Genomic DNA, 17,326 nt, shown 5'->3' on the forward strand with positions numbered 1-17,326 from the left:
TGAACACAAGTAACCTATGAGATGAAAACAGAACCCTGCAGGAGGGAATGAACAGAGTGAGGAAAACATGGGAAAGATGACACAGGGCATTGCAGCAAAAAACAAACACAAAAACTATCAGTGGATAAACTGCAAAAGATTAAAGTACTTGCACACCTGCTTAACACCAGGCATGTGTTCGATTCTCTGACTTAAGACAGAGGGCTGGGTCTTTCTCACAGCTCTGTCTCCTCACTGTCCCACATAGCCTGGGTCTTGGAAGCAGAGACCCAGGAAAAGCCTGAGCTGAGAGTCTGACCTTCAGGCCACTAAGCTTCTAATGACAGGAAGAAAGAATCTTCTGGATATGCCAGGGCAGTGTTGATAAACCCCTGCTCCTGTGTTTTCCTTCTGGCTGCTCAGTTATGTTCTTATTAAGCAATGAGAAATGTCACACTCATAAATTTTTAAACTGTGTGGTTGGGGGAAGATGATTAACTTTGTATAAACAGTTAGCAAATGAGCAAATACACGCATGCACACAAACACACACAGACACACAAACTTCTCCCACCTCCCTTCTGCCCTTCATCAACATTAGCTAAATTTAACTAATGAATGATGTTCAAAATGACAGTTCAAGGACTGACATCCAAAGTACTATTTTCTACTTTGTGAGTTTAAGACAGGTCTTGACAGAGAAAGTTAAATGGAACTCGTATGAATGGCAGTAAAGTTTTTTTTTTTTTTTTTTTTTTTTGGCAGTAAAGTTTTAAAAATCTATAAAACAAAAATCCAGGATAGATCCTTTGATCTCTTTATAACAGGAGGCCATATTCTTACTTTGTTTTTAATGAAATAGTTTTTGATCATCTGTGAAATATACTTTCTAAGCTAGCTTTTTTTTTTTTGGTCTTTTTGAGACAGGGTCTCCCTGTAGCCCTGGCCATCCTGGAACTCACTATGTAGATCAGGCTGGCCTTGAACTCAGAGAGATCCACCTGCCTCTGCCTCTAAGCTATTTTTTAAGCTGAGAAAGCTAATACATTTATCAAATAGCATTTGGCTTAGCAAGAACATCAACCAACCGATGCTTTTTACACTCCTATACCAGAAGAGAGTCAAGAATTTTTAGATGTTTTTCAATGGTTTGTTCCAGTATCTTTCTAGCTTCACAAATGATCAGCTATAGAACCTCCAACTTTCCTTCCTCTCTATTCTATTCACGATGGGAAAACAGATCTTTATTGACAATAAATAACTGGCATTCCTTATCACCCCAATATTTTAAAACAATAAGAAATTGTGTGAAAATTATGAATTCTGTTGTTATGATAGAATTCAGTTTTACTATATTTATATGTTTTGTATATGAGTGTTCTTTCTAAATGTGAGTGTACCTCATGTGTGCAGTGCCTGCGGAGGTTAGATTCTCTAAACCTGGAATTACAAACAGTTTTTAGCTGCCATGTTTGTGCTGGGAACTGAACATGGTTTCTCTGTAAGATCAGCCAGTGCTCTTAGCCACTGAGTCAGTCATCTTGCCACTCACAAAACCATGCAATTAAAATAATATTTTTTTTACATTTATGAGTGTATTGCCTCCATGCATGTAAGTGCGCCAGTGTCGTGCAACTCCCTCTGAGGTCAGAAGAGGGCATCAGATCTCCTGGAACTGGAGTTATAGATGGTTGCTTTCCACTATATGGGTGCTGAGAGATGAACCTGGGACCTCTGTAAGAGCAGCCAGTGTGCTTAACTACACATGCAATCTTAATGTAGAGCCTCACAGCATACAATTTTAATTTCTATATTTTAATTGACAAAATAGGGGTGGGGGAGATGACGTGGTGCTAAAAGTACTGACCATGCAAATCTAACAAGCTGGGCTGGAGTCCAAGAACCCAGGTGATAGATCAGATGCAGCAGTGGGTGGCTGTGATCTCGGCACACCTAAGCAGGTCGAATGATGGAGATGAGAATGGGCCATAGTTAGGAGGACGTAAGCTCTGCTGCAGCAGAAGCAAGAAGATGCTGCTTCAAAGAGAGAAACAGAGATGAGAGATGTTCCTCTGACCTCTACATGCACAACATGGCCCCAGGCAGCCCACACCACACACAGTGGATGGCATGGCCCCAGGGAGCCCACACCACACACATACATACACACAAATATAAATAAAAATAAACTAAATAAGATGACAAAACATAAAAAATTGTAAATCTTATTAGTAAGATTTTAAAAATACATATGTCCGTGTGTGTGTGTGTGTATGTGTGTGTGTGTGTGTGTGTGTGCGTATGTGTGTTTCTGTTGTGGGGTATGTGCACATCAGTGCAGATGCCTGTAAAGGTCAGAAGAGGGTGTCAGGTCCCCCAGAGCTGGAGTTACAGGTGGTTATGAGCCACCTAATGTGATCGCTAGGAAACAAACTGGAGTCCTCTGCAAGAGCAGTAAGAATCCTTAGCCACTAAGCAATCTCTCTCTAACCACTATCTTTTAGAGTCTGTTCTATTTAAAATCATGGTATATTTTGCATATGCTAATTTGAAGTGCCAAACTGTTAGCAGAATTCCCAAGCGCCTGTATTTGAGAATATGTATGGCAGAGCTAGCCATGTATTCATGTTTGTTTTGTTGTTTGGGTTCCATTTGAGATGCATCACATCAACAAGTCCTTGCAATTATTAATGCGAGCCTCTTAACCCTTGTCTGGTGAGAAGATGACTGCTTCGAATCGCATATCTAATGGGTAGAGATTTATGTAAACAAGCAGTATAAATCACAAGGTTTATGTGACAGCTATAAATTGCAGCCACACCTCCAGAGGAACCTTTCTTATATGGTCTGTAAAATCAGATCTGATCACTCCTTCTCATTCATATAATGAAACTATAATAAAGATAATCATGAAAATTAAAAGTAAATAAAACTGCAATGATACAATATAAGAACTTTAATTAAGTGGGGTAGATTATAACATGCTCTCTATTAAGTATAACTAAGAATCCATTCCATTTGAGAAATGAATTAAGTTTTACCTGAATATCCATGCTGCCTGCTTTGCTAGTTGAAAGGTGTAGGTTTCAGTAAGGATGATGGCCTGGGTTGCATGATCTTGCCTCTTCCTTGAGATGTCTGTGTGTTTGATGGTTTTAAGAAACTTCCCAGATGATTTCCTCTCACTAACACTTAACATTCTTAGAGCCACTTAGTAGAATCTCCTGGTGCCTCTAACCCGCTCCCCTGATGACTCGGAGCATGTCATCCTGTTCTTACTTTCATCATACCTTGGGTTAAGTGCTTGTTCAGTCCTTTTCCATGAAAGCAACTGTTTCATCATATCATTGCATCTTACTAGTTCATTGCATACATGTGATATAGTCCCTATATCACATGTATGATTCGTAATAATTCCTTTCACATTTTTGTCTGACTTGAATCCTGTGAATTGCAGTATGAGCTACAGTTTGAACATGGCCTGCCTTGTTAAACGTTCCATGAGATGACTTTACACAGCGCTTTATTAGCAATGATTTTATGCAGCACTATTAACATAAATATATATGAGAGCATACACCAGTTATGTGTAACATGCATCAGTGACCCGACTTGTTGAAAAATTGATGACTCCTTAAATTTGATAACTCCCATACTTTTACTATTACCACAGTTAATTGTCAGTAAAGTACAACTGGAGGGTAATGATCCTTGATGTAGACAGATGCTGCTACATCAGGTTTCCTCTTCAGGTGCAACTGTGTGCTTCCTTCATACACGGAAGACAACTCGTTGTGTATGTGGAGATTTTTGCATGGTGGGATAATATAGTCTACGAGAAAGAACTCAGCACATGCTAGTTAACTCATATTATTTTTGATATGATGAGCAACTAGAAAAGCACTCTAAAATTGTTCACTCCCAATCATCATACAGGGACACAGAAAAAGGTCCTGGAAATTTCAAGAGGCAAAGGAGACAGATACAATTAGGTAAGGTTGACTATAACGAATGTGCTGTGTAAATATAACTTTTTTAAAGAAAGATTTTATTTACTTTATCTTACATACGTGTGTGTGTGTGTGTGTGTGTGTGTGTGTTTGAGTATATGTAGTACATTATGTGCATGAATGTGCCTGTGGAGGCCAGAAGAGAGCTTCAGATCCCTGGAGGTGGAGTTATAGGCATTGTGAGCTGTGGATGTTTGAAATGGAGCTGGAGTACTTTACAAGAACAGCAAGTGCTTTAACTGCTTACAGGTCTCTCCATACCCTCTTACTATTTTTAGAATAGAAATTGATAACCAATAAGAATTTTATGTATGAAGAGGATTAAACAGCCTACGGTTTCAACACCATCCATATATGGGAGGACAGAGCAGTTCTTACCCAAAATCTAAAATACAGCACTGGAGGTAAAAGAATGCTGTGCAAAGGTTTTGCAATTTTTATCCTTTCATTTACTGACTGATTAAAATGGAAAAGTCCCCTATGAAAACTTTTTCTTTTCTAATACTGTTTAGACTGAGAAAATACGCAGACTTAGAGGAAGTCCCTGTAACATTCAAACATTGTACAATGGAAGGATTAGTCATTTCAGTAAGGAATTTCAAAGTGAAAATGGCATTGGCCATTGGGAAGTGAGTTTTAAAAATGATCCAGTGGCTTCATAGAAATACAGCACAAGAAAAAAGTTACATCTCTAAGTGTATTGAGATAGCACCATAGAGTTGGTAGCATGCCAGCAACAGCCAAGGACAGTAAGATCTATTACCGAGCTGAACTTCTAGGTCAGTAGCTAAATTCAAAATAATAGCAAAGTAGATGTGTAAAACAAAATGTAAATTTCAATGAGTTTCTCAATAACTCTTACATTTCTGAGTGTAACAGGAGATTTAATACTACATGGATCCTTTGCTTATAGAAAGAAGAATTAGAGGCAGCTCTCTGCTATACAGCCTACTGAGAAAGCATTTCCTTAGACCGCATGGCTGACCTTCATAGATTCATAGGAAATTTAAGGAAAGGTAGAACACCTCAAAGCCCATGGCACAGGTAGGAGGCAGACCACCAAGACAGAGGCCTCTGAGATTATCCAGCAAAGGTATGCATAATCCCTGCCACTGCAGAATGTCTGTCTACTGGCCTGGCACACCTGTCTGTCTAAACGAGTAGGACATTTGTGGCTTTTGGCACTCACAACTACACAAATAAGACATCTGCAGATTATCCAAACTTAAAATCATCCTATGCCTCTAAATATCTGTTACCACAGGAATTCAGTCTTAGATAAATCCCATCTTAATTTCTGCTGAATTCCATGTGGATACTGTTACAGAACTGCCTCATAATCCAAAGATGAGTGAGGCAAAAATGTAGGCAGGTGGATGAACACATTCAGAAGGAGACACATTCCACGTTGGAAGGAAGCAGTCAGCTACACACACACACACACACACACACACACACACACACACACACACACACACAGGAGAGGAGGTGGGTAAACACATTCACAACATCTACAAAGTGTTCAAGGGCCAATTGGAAACTGTATTTCTCTTGTGTCACATTCCCAACCCATTCAGAATATCCATCTTTCCAGAAAACATTAGCATATATCTTTAAAGGGAATGCACACAGACGGTATAGCACAGTTTAGCTTCTAAGGTACATGTCAGCTGGACCTGTGAGTCATATCACCCATGAACCAACTCACTCTGCCAAATGGTCTGGTCTCCACACATGATTTACACGAATTCCATTCAGCCTGTAGGATTCAGATCCACCAGTTTCATTAAGAAAGCCCCAAGACCTTAGATGCTAGTAGATATCCAGAAGTAACTACAGGAGCCAAGAGAGTGGAAAAGGACCTGTGGGGATAAATGGGAGCTGTCAAGGAAGGGAAGGGAGGAAGGGTGGTTAACTGGGAAGGAAGAGAGGAAGGGTGGTTAACTGGGAAGGAAGGGAGGAAGGGTGATTAACTGGGAAGGAAGGGAGGAAGGGTGATTAACTGGGAAGGAAGGGAGGAAGGGTGGTTAACTGGGAAGGAAGGGAGGAAGGGTGATTAACTGGGAAGGAAGGGAGGAAGGGTGATTAACTGGGAAGGAAGGGAGGAAGGGTGGTTATACAAGGAACCATGAGGGTAAAGGAGAAGAAAGAGCTTGACAGAGGGAGACAGTAAGAGACAGATGTCAAGGGGGAAAGGGGGAAATTGGGCAAGGATATTTTAACTGAGGAGGGAAGAGGGAGGGTAATACAGGGAGAGAGTGAGGTGAGAAAAATAATGCTTAGGTGGTATGACAAACTAGAGGGAAATGTATTTGTTCAAACACCTAGTGAAAAATATATATATGTGCATTATATATTATGTACATGTGTCTCACTGAAGGCTATATAACAAGAAACAGTGCCAGACAGGAGAAACCTCCTTTCGAGTTGTTGGTCAGGGTAGTTCAAGACCCCCAAAATAACCCTGGCTATTTCCATAGCCCTTGATTGCCTCCCAGAACCTGAAGGTAAGACCCTCTTGCAGAAGACAGGACATAATTTGGTCATAGGACTTAGAGCAATGGAGCTGGAACTGACCTGGAAGCCTCTTCACTGAAGGCTGGCTCTCATAGTATCAGAGAACACTATGCACATCACTAAAGGAGAAAGCGAATCAATGATCCAACCCAGCTTTAAAGCTAATGACCACAACGATGTCTGAAACAACAGTCTCTATCGGTGCAGCAGTGGCACTTTTATCATGGAGATAATGAACAGCTATCTACTAGACTGAAGTCCTGCTCAGTGGGCAGGAGCTCATGTGTAGTACTCTAAACATAGCTAAATACACATGTCTAGAGAGGTCATAGATCCTAGATTAAAAAAAAAAACATATCTCTCACATCCCTAGACAAATGTAATTTCATATGTTTTGCTAAATACAGATCCTTGTATTTACAGACAAGTATATCTTGACAGTTGGAACTATTACAGAGTTCCTCAACTGGTCAAACACACAAAATAAGTGTCTGTGATGCCCAGCCCTAACTGACACATCTACAATGCAACCTCTACACCTCAGGAATATTGTGGAACAGGGGTCAGAGAGAATATTAATGAACTTCTCAGCTCTCACCAGAGAAGCTTTTTCATGCAACAGATACAAAGAAAGCCATGACTGGTCAAAGTGTAGAGATTAAGAGACCATAGAGTGCGCATCCCTGGAGGAAACTCTTATATTAAACTGCTACCACTCAGGCTCAGGGTGCAGAAGGGCTGTAAGGGCCAGGGGTGGTGCATGGCCACAGGAAACAGAATCTTACAGACTCCTGAGAACGTGCTCATATGAATTTACAGCAATGGTGACAGCATTCACAAGACCCATGCAAACTCAGACCAGAAAAAAACAGAGCATAGGACTTGGGAAATGGGCAGGAGGCCCCAGTCTTAGCTGAGGAACTATTGACGGCTGATCACTGCTGGGTGAGGGAGAGTTGCTCTCTTTTAAGGGAATGGCACTAGATAGGCTGGCCAGGCTCCAGTGGATGAACTCACAGGGAAGGACATCTGGGGACACCAACTTGACTTGATAGACTTTAACATATGAGTGGATGCATGAAATTTGATGGGGCGCTATGAGGCTGCAGATAGGGAGGAGATCTAACTATGATCACGATGTATGAAATGCACAAAAATTCAATAAATGTATTGTAAAAGGAGCTGCCACGTGTGACAGATAGAGGGTGGGAAGGATGAGCTTGGCCTCTTAACATGTAGTATTTGTGAGGAGAAAAGTTACAGATGCAGCCCAGTGATGCATGAACAATTCAGAAGGGATCCTGGCAGAACTTGGGTGACAGCAAAGGCAACCTTTGGTCATGCACCTCACATAGCTCTGAGAACTCTAGAACCTTCATCTACATATTCTAGAGTTTATAGCTCAGCAGGCAACATCCTGAACTTTAACTTTTTCCTAGGATTCTTGTTCCTTGGGTTTCCTGGAGATTGTCGTATTTGAGAATACAGTTAATGACTGCTTGCAGCAGAACCCAGCTATGTGGAAGGTGACAGAGCAAGGTTCTTCCATCACAGCCATGGGGACATCATCACATAGCAAGGCATACAGGGAGACCCTGGCTCAAAAAAAATGACAAAACAAAAACCCCACCAACAGAATAAGTAAAAAAGACAACAAGCAAAATTGCCCAGTCATCGCAAAGGGTGGGGATAAGCCAGTAAATAATAAATTAAAAATAAATAATAAATAAATGTTGTCAGAAAGATGGCTGGCACATTCCACATGTGAATTAAGGTAATCTAAGGGAAAAGTAAACAAGACAAATTGAGAATTCAGTAACAATAATGATAAAAGAAGTTTTTCCTCATCTAAAGATCCCACTTTTTAAAGCGATTTTCCAGACAAGGTTGATGAGCATTATGTCACATACCTCCTGCTTGCTATGCTAACTGAAAAGAGATGCAAAGGGGAAAATCAACAAAAGTCACAGCGTTAGAATAGCCCTGTACAGACCACATCAGGAAGGCCTGGATTAGTTTAAACAGTCATCTTCGAGAGGGAAAAGTGTCAGGATAGAATTGGAAACAATTATCCCAATGAAGTAACCCAGATCCAGAAAGACATCATTGCATGCTCCTTCTCTGGCTGGATCCTAGCTTTGAAATCTTAGCTCTGCATGTATCAACTGGAAAATCCAGACAGGTCAAGAGACTAACTAATGGCTATAGGTAGGGGTGGCGGAGGGTTCTGAGAGGGGAGGGTGGTGAGAGAGCAGGATAGAGGCAGGAGCGTGGGGAGGGATGACTAACACTGAAAGCCTTTACAAAGTCCATATTGAAACCCACCACTATAGAAGCTTCTTAAAGTACATACATGTACATATCAGGAAGAGATGAAAAGGTTACCCTATAATGGGGGGCATCTTCCCTGTTAGACACTACAGACCAACAAACTAAAAGCCCAAGGCCAGGGATGGGCATCATCTCTAGAAGCTGTTGACAAGGGGTCCCATAAACCCTCAAACAATACTGGCCGTTGCCCCTGCTCTTGGTTGCCTATCAGAACTTGATGATAAGATCCTATTGCTGAAGATACCACATACATGAGCTGTAGAACAAACAAGGAGAGATCAAGCTGGTGCTGACTTCACAGCCTCATCTCTACTGGCTAGTGATCCTGGTGTTGGAAGGTGCTATCATGCTACCTGATGAGAAAATTAATCATCAGCCTTATCCAGCTCTGGATCCAATGAACTAAATAACCACTGGCCTTGAAGATATGCTCACCAGTGAAATAGTGGCACAAATATTCTGGGAGTAAGCAACCACTCTTTAATTGGATTTAAGGTCCACTTCATGGGATGAAGCCCATATGTGACACTGATACCAGGCCTAGGAACCTGTGGCTAGATAGGTCATGGGACATAGAGGAGAGCCTAATATTACTAAATATTCTGCTAAATATCTCTATTACTAAACTGCCTCCTCATGACTTATTGTTAGACCCATAAATTAATGCATCCTCCAACTCTCTCCAGTTGTTTCCTTATGCAGCAGATTTTTATTGACAGAGACTCCTAACCTTCCAATGTGTGGAAAGAATAAGAACATTTATCCCTAAACAGGACACCTATAGCAAACCTCTGCTTGTTGGGGCTCAGAGATCACTGCAGAAGAGAGGGCAGAAAGTTTGTGATAGCCAGAGGCGGTGGATAAGCCCAGGAAGCAGAGCTTTCCAGACAGCTGAGTTACTCACATGAACTCAAAGCAGTGGTGACAGCATGCACAAGTTCCATGCAACTCAAACCAGACAAAATCCCAGCAAAGACATGGGGAATTGGGTAAGAAACACTAACCTTACCGAGGAACTACCAGTATGGATGGCTGCTGAGCTGGGGGCAGTCACTTTTGAGGTTGTGACTCTGGGTAGGTTAACCAGGATCCAGTAGATAGACTCATGTTAAAGGGCATTTGGGGCCACAACCTGAATCTACAGTCATATATATAATAAAATATTAAAGTACATAATATTGGGCAGGGGTTAGTAAAGAGGGATGCAGATTGGGAGGGGATTTAAATATGATCAAAATAATGCTGAGATTTTCAAATACTGAATAAAATTTTCATTCTAACAAACATGTTGCATGTAGTCATACTAGGAATGAATGTCCACAAACTCAGAGTATAAAACAGCAGTATTTTCAGCAGTTCATGAGAAGACAAAATGATAAGTAAAGCTTAAGATTTTCTATGAAATTGAAAGTTACAGGCTGGAGAAATGGCTCAGTGGTTAAGGGCACTGACTGCTCTTGCAGAGGACCCTGGTTTGATTCCCATCGCCTACGTGGTGGCTACGAACTGTACTTAACTCCGGCTCCAGGGGAAACCGAAGCCCTCTTCCGACCTCTGTGGCATTGCACAACACAGGTGTACTCATATACATGCAAGCAATATACTCATATACATAAAATAAAAATAATAAATAAATACTTAAAAAGGGAGTTACATCACTGTCCACCAAATAGGTAAACAAAATTCAATGCTGTTTGTTATGAATAGCATTTAAGGTCTATTATGCTTTGTGGTAAACACTTGAATTGTATTAATGTATTTAACCTGTGACTCAGTTGTACAAGGGAAGCAATTGCAGCCCAATTTCTATTCCAATATTCTCATATTTAGTTTACAAATGCCAGTTGACTGGAATTTGAGCAGTATAAGCTCAATCCATGTATGTGTATGAATGCATTTATTTTTTCAAAAGCATGAAAACATTAATAAAACTAAAAATGAAAGTTGAACAGTGAAGTAGGTAATTACTAAACTAATTAGCGAGTTTGGAAGAAGAATTTGGCAGGTCATATTCTCTGGTGTTCATTTTATAAAACAATGACTAAAATTTTCCTCATCTGAATAAGGTAAAATGATCCGTGTTCATAGTCAGTAAAAACGGGATGGATACTAAAGACAGAGGCAGCTCTAAGCACATGGTTCTCAGTACCTGCTGACAGGAATCCCTGCAGAAGTGACCAGTGATGGAGTCCTCCATCAGATGACCTGTTCTGCCTGCAATACCTCTGTCTCCCTGTACCCTGCCTGCTTCGTGCTTGTGAACACTTACACAGACTCAAATAGCTTTCTTGCTGTTCATATAATAGTCCTGTAATAAATGATCAGTTAGTAGCTTGGCAGGCACACTGTCTTCGTAACTGTGGCCACTGGTGTCTTTCTGTTTTGTTTTTCTTTTTACAATCTCAGAGTCCATTTCACTGAACGGTGCACCAGGCAGGCGAATCTTTCATAACACAGTACAGAGTTAGTGGACAATAAAATGAATTCAAGAAATAAAACACTCATAAGAAATTCATACTATGTGAGTATTTAAGTGGCATATAAAATAAGGGTGAGTAACACTCCAGATTCGCATGTGGCATCACAGGGAACAGTTGAGGGTCAGGCTCCTTCCAAGTCTCACATGATGGTTGGTGGAGACAGAGCTGAACCCAGAAGTCAATGTTATGAGCTGCCAATTCAATATTAAGGTAAAATTGGCTAGCTAGACTTAGCAGTAAAAGTTTTAGCAAAGTAAAAAGTAAAATACCAAATCAAGAGGTATTTCAGATTGCCCTGGACAAATATTTAAATGCAAATCCAAAGTATTCTAAATTCACATGCCTGTCCTTTGATTATTTGTACTGCAGACTATGACCAGAACAGTGATGTAGTGAATTCAATTTCTGTGTTAAAACCAGACAGGGAACGACCAACTAGAAAGCAAATTCCATAAAGAAAACAACATCAGGCTTAAACGAGAGCAGATTACATAACGAGGCTTTACAAAATGGAGAAATGAAGACAGCCAGTGCTGGAAGGTTTGTGTGGCTAATGTCCTTCAGGCTTGCTGATGGGAAGTAGCGAATGTTAAGCATCCTAGAAACTTCTTAAAGTCTATCTTACCAGCACTGATTAAATGATGGAATACCAAACATCGCCAACAGTCCTTTCCGAGGACTGAGAAGAGCATTTTTTTTTATCTCAATTACTCTTTACATTTTCTTGCAATTGCCTGTCTTATGAATTCATCGCTCTGATGGCAGGATCAAGAATAAAAATGCAGACAAGAAAACACGATACACGCGTTTATCTTTTAAATATGGGACACACATAAAATAGATACAGGAAGGCAGCTTCTTACAATGAACAATAGCAGTAAGCACAGCCAGCCCCTCTTTCCTGATAACGCAGAGCAAAGGCAGGCAGGACCCTTTTGATTGTGTAATTCTTCCCCTTAAAGTTAGTAATCAGGGCCAAGTCATATGGAATCCTAGATGATTTCCTCTGTGATTTGATTTTTATCTTGCATCTGTGGATTACTCCCACATGGTCCACAGGCAGGAGGAAGCAACACCACACAGTAAGGACTAGGCCTCTCTGAGTGATGGGCAGCAAGTCCTGAGCTGACTGGCAGGATGAGCTTTTCTGAACAGGAGAAGCATCTAAAGGCCAGGGACAAGTTCAATACTTGAGTGTAGTTTTATACCTACTGGTCTCTCCCAAAAAGCACAAAGAAAGAGCTTTACCTGACTGTTACTGGTCACGGTCAGGGACAAACACCCACATCATGCACTTGCTGAAAACAGTACCAAATCTGTAAATCATCATGATGGTTAACTTTTTTTTTTTTTTTTTTTCTTTAACTTCCACATTGGTTTTCTATTTTCTATCTATTAGCTCAAGGGTAGAAAAAAATAATTAGCTTTTCTGAGATAAATACTAGTAGATATTTAAAAAGTAAGGGATTGTCAAGGGATTTTTGTTAATTATACATATTTACTTTGCAAAACTTTTATATAACATTGGCAACAAATCGAGCAAAAATTGTCTACTGGTATGGAACAGTATATTTGTAAACAAAACATTTGGCATAATGCAAAGTAGTTACTTTTCATTTTACCTTGACATTTATGATCTCTATATTCAGTTAGTGATGTGCCTTTAGTAACCAATCACAAGGCATTTACATTCAGTTTTGCGTCCCTGCAAATCCACAGGAGTAACCGCTAAAAAACTTGAGATTGGAGGAGAGTCCAAATTATTGTGCCCAGATGTTGAGTTTTCCAAAATTCTGATGAAAACTTACAACAGAAAACATGAGTAAAAATGGAATGGCACCGTTTTCCTTGATTGATTTCCCAGAGCAAGAAACAACTAGCTTTCCTTTGGAAAAGGTGATGGCCTCAGTGGATTAGGTTTTTGTTTGTCATGAAGCCCATCACTTCAGTAAGGTTTATCCAGGCCAGGTTTTAGTTATTCAAATTTCCTAAACACCAGGGCCTTTAGGAGGACATGCCAAAATCCCCACTATTTCCTTCCTTCCTCTCTCCCTCCCTCCCTCCCTCCCTCCCTCTTTCCCTCCTTCCCTCCCTCCCTTCTTTCCTCCCTCCTTTCCTTCCTTCCCTCTTTCCTTCCTTCCTTCCTTCAGCTCTTCCTTCCTTCAGCTCTTCCTTCCTTCCTTCCTTCCTTCCTTCCTTCCTTCCTTCCTTCCTTCCTTCCTTCCTTCTTTTTAAGACACACCCTGCAGAAATCTGTGGCAATATGAATCATTCCAGAAAAGAAAAGAACTACAGATAAGTACGTGTGTGTAGCAAAATATTTTGACTTAAAAACAGTTTCCAGGGCTGGAGAGATGTTTCAGCAGTTAAGAGCACTGGCTGTTCTTGCAGAAGACCCAGATTTGAGTCCCAGCACCCACATGGTAGCTAACAGCCATTTGTAAATCCCATTCCAAGAGAGTCAACACCCTCTTCTGTCCTCCATGGGCACTGCAGGACATGGGTGCACTAACACACATTCAGGCATTACACTCATACACATAAAATAAAAATAAATAAATCAAACAAAATTTTTAATTAAAAATGTTTCTTTTCTATGTAGCTAAGAATCTACAGTAATTAATAGACTCAGGGAATATATAAATGCATGTTACAATTAGGTACATGTTCATGACTTAGTTAAAACTATATGCTGAGAATAAAGATCTAAATACATAAAAATGTACTGTTTCCGTCTCAACATGCTGCACACATTGCCTTTGGCTATGTTGCTCATAGTATTGATAACTTCATAATGTCAGCCATTTCTTTTATTGCTGGATAAATGTAGATAGATATAAAATAGAAATAGATGATAAGTGAAGAATAAGTCATAGGCAGATGATAGAAGATAGGAGAAGATAAATGATAGATTAATACATACATAGTAAGTACATGATGAATAGATGATCCATAGGTAGATCGATGATAAATGAGTAAATGAGGGATGGATGGTAGATAACAGAGATATATTAAATGTTAAATATGTGATAGAGACAGATGATTGAGATGAGAGCTAGATAGATGATAGATACACAGTGGATGATAGATGATAGATAGAGATAGACAGAGATAGACAGAGATATTTGATAGATGATAGACAGAGATAGATAGATGATGATAGATAGATAGATAGATAGATAGATAGATAATACATAGATCAATAGATCGATAGATGTGGGATAGATGATAGACAATAGTTGATAGATAGATAGATGTTGGATAGATGATAGATGATAGATAGATATATGATTGGATAAATGATAGATGATATATAGATGTATAGATAGATGATAGATAGATAGATAGAAGATAGATAGATAGATAGATAGTAAAGAGATGATAGGCAGACAGATGATGATAGATAGATGGATGATATGATAGCAGATAGATGATGGATAGATGAGAGACCAATGATAGCCAGACGACAGATAAATTATACATAGGTCAACTACTACACTGCAGCTCATACAGGACATTTGGCTAAAAAGTTGGATGGCAAAGAAATAAGTGAAACAAGAGTTTTTACTTTGCTACAAACAACTGATACTTTGAAGAATAACAAGTAGACATATTTCTTATCTAGATTTTCAATTTTCCTTTTTAATTTCTTTAAAAAAGATTTTATTTATTGTTTTTATTTTATGTGTATGAGTGTTTTGTCTGCATGTATACACCCAAGGCATGCAATGCCTGTGGAGGCCAGAATAGGGTGTGAAATCCCCTCCATCTGGAGTTATGGATGGTTGTTAGTCCATATTGTGGGTCCTGAGAATCAAACTCAGGTCCTCTGGAAGAATAGCAAGTGCTCTTAACTGCTGAACCATCTCTCCAGTCCCTTTAATCTTACAATGAGACAGCAACCACCAATATTTGCAGACAGACATGACATGGCTTCATCTTAGACTTCAAAACCAATGAGCTTTGACACTTTTACTTAAAGACAAAATAAAACAGATCTTACCTTGTTTGCAGAGCATGAGGATATTCACAGCATATCTCTATGAATCCCTGTAAACAAAATGAACCATGTGTCAAAGGCACTTGCACACGTGAGCAACTATAAAACGCCCTGCTGCTTATCAAATATTTCTTCATAGCACCTGCTGCTGCTGTATTTCCAATTGCTCTACAAAGTCTCATAGATAGACTCACGTAATATATGCATGTATACACAGTGATAAAAGATGGTACTGAGGATTAAATATTATATTCACAGATATTGTATCTTCATCTGCTTCTTAGGTCTAGGTACTAGGTCCATCTAAAAATCAATACTTCAAATTTCAGGAGGAGTCTGGAAATGATGAACTCTTGTCCATCTAGATAAAATCTAGATAATAAAAGCTAGACTACTCTTGCAGAGGACTGGGTTTGATTCCCAGCATCCACATGGCAACTAACAATCACCCATAACTCCAGTTGCAGAGAATAGGATGCCTTCTTTTGACCTCCATGGTCATTGGACAACATGGGTGTACTTACACACAATCATCCATATAAAATAAAACATTAATTAAATATTTAAAAACACATGTGATCCAAAGGTGCTCTCTTTGCTGGGCATCTTCTTTCCCTGGAGGTAAGAATGGGCTTCTAACGTTACACATTACTACACAAATGCATTCATTTGAACTTCGTGACTGAAAATAATGCTCCCTGAGACAAATTCTTACTACTGAGCCCAAGCTGACCTTGAAGTTGAACTCATGATCCTCTTGCCTCTGCCTCCAGAGTTGTACTTAAAATTACTGCTGGGAGGCACCAGCGTGGTTCCTCCTCCCACTGTCCTTACCACCAACCAACACAATATTCCTTCAAAATACAGTTTAGGGAATAAAAATATTTGTTTGGGCGTATTAACAGAGTGTATGGTGACAATGAGGGGTACTTATGAAGGCACAGACTCTGTTGGAGCTTTCTTCCCTACATTTTCGTTGTGGTTCCTGCACTGCCCCTGCCTTGGAGCAGCTGGTTTAGCGCTGCTGTGCGCAGAGAGCAAGTGCTTTAGTCTCCTCAAGGCTTCTGTGTAGCCAGTGCCCAGACCCTTCTAGGTCAGAGTCAACATCCACAGTGCTTCAGGAAACCCATCACCTGATAGTGGCCACCACTCCACACAGAAGCATCCACACTCCCCTGCCTGACTGTTAGAGGGGCCGCACTCCTTCATGACCCACAGAAACAGTGAATCTCTCCAACTCTGACATGCTATGAAATGACTCAGTAGTCACAATCAGAACACCTATAGAGAGAAAATCACTCCAAGACAAATCCTTAGTAGAAAGTCGTTTATTATGAAGGTCATTCTATTAAAGTTGTACAGAGACCCACCAGAAGCAGAGATCTCAACTCAGGAAAATCACAAGAGTCTGAAGTAATGAAAACTGATGGACTGCCTGACAAAAAATTCTGAAGAAGGTGTTTTTAAAATTTCATTGAGATCCAACAATCCTGGAAATTAAAGAGATATTCAGCAGGGATAAAGATTTTTGAAAAGAACCGAACAAAAATGGGTTTGAAATATTGGAAAAACTCCAAAAAATTAATGGAAGGCCCCAGAAACAAACTAGATCAAAATAGCATAAAGAACAGGAGCTTGAAAATGTGCTTTAAATATTCATTTATTATTCCTGTGTGTGTGTGTGTGTGTGTGTTGTATGTGTGTGCGTGTGTCTGTGTGAGAATGTGATCACAGGTGACTGTGGAGGCCAGAAGAAAGCACGGGTGGGTGCCCTGGAGCTGGAGTTACAAGTGGTTGTGAGCTGTGGATATGTGTGCTGAGGTTTGAAATCTGATCCTCTGCAACAGCAGCAAGTGCTTTCAACCACCGAGCCATCCCTAAAGCCCTGAAAAAGGCCATTTTAACATAACACATTCAGACAAAACAAGAAAGAAAATTTTGAATTCACTCAAGATGTTTGTGGTGCCATTAAAAGCTGTAACCACTCCATGACTGCACACACAGAAGTT

The 17,326-nt window shown here is 40.0% G+C and overlaps 1 protein-coding gene across 5 annotated transcripts in view; it reads right to left on the reverse strand.

The window, feature by feature from the left end:
- Window positions 1-17,326, reverse strand: part of LOC103729463 (protocadherin-15) — a 1,150,197-nt gene that overhangs the window by 741,713 nt on the left and 391,158 nt on the right. For 3 of the 5 annotated variants that reach the window (XM_029560663.1, XM_029560646.1, XM_029560653.1), the window contains exon 1: window positions 15,321-15,366. In XM_029560663.1, the coding sequence (XP_029416523.1) occupies window positions 15,321-15,336 (16 nt within the window). In that variant the 5' untranslated portion in view covers window positions 15,337-15,366. Of the gene's footprint in view, window positions 1-15,320; window positions 15,370-17,326 lie in introns of those variants that run through there. The other 2 variants (XM_029560656.1, XM_029560654.1) reach the window with 2 other exon arrangements.

The sequence above is a fragment of the Nannospalax galili genome, unplaced genomic scaffold, assembly GCF_000622305.1.
Source record: "Nannospalax galili isolate Female #2095 unplaced genomic scaffold, S.galili_v1.0 scaffold70, whole genome shotgun sequence".
In the NCBI taxonomy this organism is placed as follows: Eukaryota; Metazoa; Chordata; class Mammalia; order Rodentia; family Spalacidae; genus Nannospalax; species Nannospalax galili.